Source organism: Ochlerotatus camptorhynchus, unplaced genomic scaffold, assembly GCF_037179485.1.
Source record: "Ochlerotatus camptorhynchus isolate MF236.1 unplaced genomic scaffold, CSIRO-AGI_Acam_v1.1 ptg000248l, whole genome shotgun sequence".
Taxonomy (NCBI): domain Eukaryota; kingdom Metazoa; phylum Arthropoda; class Insecta; order Diptera; family Culicidae; genus Ochlerotatus; species Ochlerotatus camptorhynchus.
The window spans coordinates 57,642-65,353 of record NW_027040738.1 but is presented as its reverse complement, the minus strand read 5'-3'; the positions used below and the strand labels follow the sequence as shown (position 1 = coordinate 65,353).

At 38.0% G+C, this 7,712-nt stretch overlaps 1 protein-coding gene across 1 annotated transcript; it reads right to left on the bottom strand.

Annotated features, from left to right (window-relative positions):
• Window positions 1-813: 813 nt before the first annotated feature.
• LOC135704782 (uncharacterized) lies at window positions 814-1,362 on the bottom strand. The gene is made up of 2 exons (XM_065226284.1): window positions 1,283-1,362; window positions 814-1,157 (listed from the first exon to the last, which is right to left on the bottom strand). The coding sequence occupies exons 1-2, from the start codon at window positions 1,304-1,306 to the stop codon at window positions 858-860; spliced, it is 324 nt and encodes a 107-aa protein (XP_065082356.1). The 5' UTR covers window positions 1,307-1,362; the 3' UTR covers window positions 814-857.
• Window positions 1,363-7,712: the final 6,350 nt, after the last annotated feature.

Genomic DNA, 7,712 nt, shown 5'->3' with positions numbered 1-7,712 from the left:
CGTTGCAAACATAAAGAAATTTAACATAAACCTTTACTTCAGTATCGTCAACCTCCATGTTCATGGGGAAGGATTTTGAAATTATTTTTTTTTAATTACAAAAAATAAAAAAACTGAATATTTTTAATATGATAAAACATAAAAATATTTTTATTTATTTTTTTAAATCTACTATTCAAAAATCGGACTTCGTCATGCATACGGGATTTTTTAAACAAGTCTTCACTCCAAAAAAGCGCCGATTTGGTCAACGCAGTGATGAGATATCGTGGGACCCGTTTTTTCACAACACTAACTTCAAATAAGAATACCTCAGCAATTGGTTTACAGTTGAAAAAAGTATATTAGTGTATTTTGTTTTCAAGTTCATTTTTTTACATTTGTGCTGATACCAATTCCCTTAATCTAAAGTGTCCTCTGCTTCAAAATCCCGCAAAATGAATGAATTGATATCTGCAAGCACCACCTGGGCAAAATCTAATGATCACTGTCCGATGATATAGACCACGTAGTGAAATAGCACAGTGAACCTAAGGATAATGGTCACCAGTAACAATTTACAAAACACACAACACTCGCTACTGATGATGAAAAGCACATTGAAAAGAGTGAAGACTCCAACAGCACTAATACATTCGCATTAGCAAGTGAAGCAGCATGTCAGTGATGGTCACTGCTGGAATGTTTTTTATTAATTACACAAGCATTTAATTATACATATTACAGACAATACGGTTAAGTTTAAATTCCATTGCTTTTCTAATCGTATTTATTTTCAAACAAATTAAAATCATCTCAAATATCAGTCTGGAAAAGTGCTCTAACTTTGTACTAGCAAGATAAACCTCTCAATAAACCTAATATCTTATCCTATTCTTATACTGCAACTGTGCAATCTCCCGCGATTGCTTCGGCCGTCCCAGGTGAACCGCGACCAGCCGTTCTCCAGCTTTCAAAGGCATGGATGCTTCGTCCTCGAAGATCACATCCCGTATCTTATCCAGAACCTTACTATCCAGATTTAGTCCCTCGGAAGATTTCAGTCCCAGCAGTACCCGCTCATATTTCCCATACCGGTCCTCCTCCGTTTCGAGATTGTACGTTCGCGGCACGCCACTGTAGCCTTGACCCAGTGTCACTGCCGCGAACAGAAGCACCTACAGAAAACGGATGAAAACAGAAAAAAACATCAATATTACATGATACATCAACCAACCAATTGACCAAATCGATAATAGTGAGGGGTTTTTGATGGGGCTGATTGACCTTCCTCGGGACTTACCGCAATGCTTGATAGCCGTCTCATGGCTTGTGATGGAAGCTCGTATATGCTCACACGTCCCGTCCACGCGACTGACTCGCGACCGTTCCGTTTGCAGCAAAGATCTAAATGGCCGCGCAGTAGTATCACATATTCGCTTTTATATCGACGGTGCCGGTGCAGTAAACAACCGGTGTGTGGTTGAAAAATAACCTCACAAAAGTATCATCTTTGGCCACAAAGCAAGCGAAAATGCCACTCACCCTGCGAATGCGAAACCTACATATCAGACGGTGTGCTAAGCACCAGGGTGTTGATGATTACAGCAGCAGCTGAAGCCCCTGCTGCTGCGGTTCGAGTGTTTACACATCCACGATACAATAAAATTAATACAAATGGAGGAAAAAAAAAAGTTTCCCAATGTCATACTTTTACCAACCAACCATCAGAGGCCACCAGAAGGAGATTGTCGTACGACAGGGAGACCCACTTCATCACCACTTGTTAAGCCATTCAGAGTTTAATATCAAAGACTCATCTAACGCGTGGGTAACAGCTTGACTGATAATTATTCCGCTACAAAAATGAGTATGGCCTAGAGGTCCACTTGTGACGAGATTGATGTAGGAATAGACCCTCCGGCGGCACGTAGCGTTCGTAGGATTAATGAGCAGAAGTAATTTCGGACGGTCATTGTGATTATCACACTGTGTAAGCAAGCTGGAATTGGCAGTTATCGCAGATTTAATTCGTCAACACAGTCGAATGGATTAAGGTGCGTGAGTTGATCAGAGTTTTATAAATCGAATTAAAAGTGATAACAAAAAAAATTAGAAGCCGCGTTACATTAGTTACATTACATTCGTTACATTATAGCTCGTACCATACTTGAGAATGCAACTGTCATTTCGTGTCCAGTGTGGACTCTTCAAGTAGAAAGTGTTCAGAAAAGATTTTTGAGCGTGAATTTGCGCAACCTACCGTGGCACGATCCGGTAAATATACTACCTTATCCTAACCGATGGTTGCTTTTGAACCTGGACACGCTGGATCACAGAAGAAAAATGCAGTAATCTGTATTTATAGCGAAACTTTTAAACGGTGATGTGAACCGTCCACAATTGCTTGCTCAGTTCAACTTCCATGTTTCTCAGAAGACGTTGCGGCAATCACCTCTACTTCAACCATATATATACCGGACTGCATATGGGTACCATGAGCCAATGTATGTGATGATTCAGACATTTTCTGCAGTGGAATCAGCATTTGAATTTGGCGAAACATCGGACAAATTTCGCAACCGATTGAGAGGATTGAGACTACTATAAAATTCTGCTTCTGTGTAGCATTATTTGAATATTTTCTAAAAAATCTCATTAAATTACATTATAAATACATAAATAAACATAATTTCCGAGGGGCACGCAAGAACACATAAATACAGCACAACATAATCAAACGTACTTAAAAAGGTACGTTAAGTACATTGAATACTTTTGCTGTTGATTTAAATACCTATTGAGTACGTTAATTACTTTAAATACGAAGAAATTAATTAAATTAGTTAATAATTCATTCGGTACATGTTATTAAACCTGAAGTACTTAAAGTAATGTTTTGTATATTAATTTATTTGATAAGGCTCAACCGAATTAACTTAACAGAGCCGAGGATTCATGGTCACTATACAATACATCTTAAAGCTATAGTCAAAAGGTACAACACAATAAACACTTTATCTTCCGCTATCCAAAAAGCCTCCTCCATCAGAACTGGAGCCGCTTCCAGTAGTTTCATTGTATGGCAAATTGTTGTACGCCAACGAGGGTCAGAGCGCGTCCATTGCAGCAATGGACGCAAAACGTGGTCAGCACTCACACACTCATCACGAAACGGTTGCTTTCCAAAGTCGACGACGCATCGACCGAAAGAACTGCTGATGAAGAACAATGAGGAGGACCACACAATGGTTGCTGCCGAGTAAACAGACGATCGCACAGCACACATCGAGAGTGGCCTGCTTTTGTCGACAGCCGAGTGAACACTAAAGAAAGTAATGTTTTGAGTACATTGATTCCACAACGAAATAAAATAATTACTTTGAGTACCATTCGGTAACTTGCTAAATTTTCATATTTATACTCAAGTCAAGGCTCGAAAAATAAAAAAGATACATGAGTTTTACATAACAATTCACAAAATCGTACCACTGTTTACAGATGCCCCCTTCTCTCAGTGCAGACAATCTATCAAATGATGTTACGTTTTTCTCGAGGTTTTTCTTCATTTCGATCTGCTATCGTCGCGCACACGTTCGCTTTGTTGGTGGTCAAAATCATAAAAATAAGTGGTGATCGGTCCGGAAAAGTATATTCCTTCGGAGATTTCTCTTTAAGCTTGGTGATTTTTTTTTTAACTAGTTCGTTTATTTACTAGGCTCAGTCGTGTGTGACACTTTGCGGAGCCAAAATCAGTAATGTTTGATTTACATTTTAAATAGCAGTATTTCTAGGTTAGTATTGGGTACCAATTACTCGTGGCGGGCTCGAGGTTAATAGGTAACAATTTCAATTGGAAGGATCTAGGTAGGAAACTGGTTTCTGAAGCCTCCTTCAGATACTACTCTCGGACGGTTGACCAAATCCTGGCTGGGCAGGGGCAAGTAGCACAGGAACAGGAGGATAATAAGACTGGGACACAATGGCGGGAAATTGTTTGGAAAGGAGGGGATAGTCACATCAAACTCTAACATCAGACAAACAAAGGAATTCGTAGATCGCTTGCATGTAGGGAAGATCACGTGTTCCCAATACATCTCTTACTTCACGGAAGGGTTGTCTACCTCGGGCCACTAGGGTATCCAATAGTCGTGCTCTGGAGGCGTCATTACCCGGGCAATACCAAACTGCGTGATCGATGTCATCATAACCGGTTCTGCACCTACATATATTGCTGTCAACGAGGTTTATTCTATAGAGATGTGCGTCTAGCGAGTAGTGGTTGGACATAAGTCTTGACATCACTCGAATGAATCCCCGACTTACATCCAGACCTTTGAACCACGCTCTCGAAGAAACATTTGGAATAATGGAATGTAACCACCGCCCAAGAGAATTATTTGTCCAATCGTTTTGCCAACTTAAAAGAGAACTCTGACGTACTAATGGGAAAAATTCATCATGTGAAATTCTTCTATCATAAATCTCGCCTTGTTGTGCGCCCACCTTTGCGAGAGAGTCTGCCTTCTCATTGCCTGGGATTGAGCAATGTGAGGGGACCCATATAAAGGTAATCATATATGATCTTTCGACCAGCAAACTCATCTGCTCCCTTACCTTTGAAAGGAAATAAGATAAGTGCCTACCTTGTTTCATCGACCGAATAGCCTCAATCGAACTGAGACTATCCGAGAAGATGAAGTAATGGTCTATGGGCATATCGGAAATCATCCCCAATGCGAAGTTGATTGCTGCTAGCTCAGCAACATAAACGGAACAAAGTTCCTGAAGTTTCCGAAAGGCGGTGATTATGGTAAGAAAAGTTAATTTCAAATTATATTCTTGGTTTAACTTTGCCTGTGCTTACAGGATCGGAAAGACGACGTATTGCAGCAAAAAGCATTTTATAACGCTGAAAGAACACGTTGAGGCAGTTCCAGACGACATTATGCAGTTTTTGTGGGTATTTTTTTTTTAAATGCGTTTATTTTTCCAGGCTCATTTGCCGTAGCTTTGCGGAGCCGATATTCATGGTTTGGGTTACAAGATTACTTAAAACTAACGTTAGTAAAGCGGGGGCCGATTACTCGCGGCTATCTCGAGGTTAGGGGTAACAAATTGTAACAAACGGGTGGCAGGGTAGGGATTGAGATCACAAGGTTTTTTAGAGCAATGTGCTCTTAATCTAGAACTAAGCGACATACTGGAGAAAAAGACAAACATGGGGGTACACCGATGGAGACCTAGCGACTTGAGAGAACACAAGATGACACTAACTACTAAATCCTCAGATCGATCCGTATTAAAAACACATAATTGTTTTTGTGGGTAGCCCAAAATAATAATCGTGACCAAGTACACAGGCAAAAATGTGCGTCCCTCTTGTTGCTCATAAACTGACTGCGGCTGTGGAATAGTTCTAGTTGGGTAAAGAAGAACTGCATTATAACACACCATCGACTGGAAATGCTCTCGCAACGTGGGGCTTTAGGTAGTGATGAAAACGTCGCTAGAACTATTCCACAGCCGCAGTCAGTTTATGAGCAACAAGAGGGACGCACATTTTTGCCTGTGGACTTGGAGACATACTTCAAGTCCCCGCGTACATCGTACGGGTTAGGCAAAAATGTGCGTCTATCTTGAAAAACTGTCGCATTAATGGCCCTTCGCTCATTTTCAACTTCTATTTAATTTTCATACTGCCGTACTCTAACGGAACTATCCACCTACCCTCTTCTAAAGATCATTCTCTAGCTAATAAATCATCACACTAAAGCTTCATGTTAGCATTTCCAACAAACTCCAATAAATAACAATTTAATTTTACATTTGGCTGAAAAACAATATTCCGCAAGGTTGTAGCTTAGAAAATTTACCGTAAGAATAGTTATAGAAATTTTCGAAAAAGCAATATGGAAAACATAAAAAAAACATCAACATAAGAATCTTCGAACAACAACAGTTGAAAAATTACTATTAAAAGTACAATTGTATCGATACTGTTACGTTAACATGTTAAAATTAGCTGTTACAAAACACGTTAACTGATTTTCTGTTCAAAACAATATCAAGAAATTCAATTATAATCAAATAAACTTAGCGGAATATTGAATAAAAATAAACGTTAATTAGAACACCTCATCAAAGCGTGAGCTTAAATTTTTACAAATATTTTTTTCTTGTTCACATTTTCTTCTATTTTTCTAGTTATCCTAACGAATGACGAAAAAAACAAAAAACAAATACAATGTTTGACTTGTATTTGACCTGTTATTATTTTAAACTTAGGTAATGTTTAAGTTAATCAGCAGAAATTGGTACTCTGATGGTAAAAATTTAATGGCGCTGTGCGGAATAATAGCAGCGCAGACAGATTTTCCTATACACCAGCTATTACTGCTTTGTTATCTTGTGATCAATAGAGATGAAATTTATAAGATAATACGTCAAAATATAGTCAGTTTTACGTGAACGTAATTCCAAATTTTATGAATCACCTGCCGGGAAAGTGAGATAAGAAATAAAATTGCTCGAAGTAATAGCAGTTTTAGAATGGTTATTTTTGCAATGCAGGTACTTTGAAAAGTTTAAAGTAGTCTTATTTGATAACAAGCTTGTGACTGTATGGGTGTATGCTTAAGATAAATTTTTCAAACTATAAATGGAGGTCAATTTGAAAATTTTGTAACTGCTTTTATTACGAACAATTTTCTGGCTGATGATTGGAAAGTTTGGTATTTCTTACACGCATAATTCAACACCTATGTGTAGTTCTATCGCCAATATTGCTCTGCAATACACTTTTTTTCCTGTTTGCAACATAGAAACACATATTTACCCAAGTTCTCGTTTACGTTCGAAACATTTTTATCTATGCAAAACTTTTTTTTATGGAAAATACTCCATGGACGTAAACGAGGATATGCTCGATTATAGTCGTAATTTTTTTTTTTTTTATAACACTCTTGGGTCATTCGTGACTTGTCTGGGGTGAGATTTGAACTCGTGACTTTGGCGTGAGAGGTATGGATGTTAACCACTACGCCGGGGTCGTAATGTTTCTGGCTATTCTGTTGAAATACTTTTTTTTTTTTCATCCTGCTTGGAAACTAAAAATCCGTGTCGTAAGTCATTGTTTGAAAATCAATTAGACGCAATTTTATGTTGACGCTTATATGTGCATCAGCCTAAGAATAACTATATGCACAAACTAAACACCAAAGGCACATCAAATCTTAAATATGTGGGTTTTATGTCTTAAACCCGTCCTACCCACTTCCACCGCCTCTTCTATACAGACCATTTTGATTCCATGATTTTTAAATTTACTTTTATTTGTCGCTTATCTTTTGCTATTATTTTGCTTGGCATTTAATCCTACTGCTATTCACAATAACCATATTCGTAAATACATTTTAATTACTTTAATTACAATAATTATAATCAGAAGTACTTTAAGTACACCTTAAATACACTTGAGTACTAAAGTCCGGTACAAATACCTTGAAGTAATTAAAGTACAGCTTTGATTACATTAACGCATTTAAAGTACAGGTAAATGCTTCTGTACTTATTTTGAGTACGTTAAATACATTTTTAAGTCCATAATTACAACCATGAACCTGCTAACGATTTGAGTACAACGCATCCAATCCAATCCAATCCATAAAATCCCTCAAAAACTTGCTACTATAGTTATGGTCAACTCTTTGAAATAGTTTCAAATGAACAAT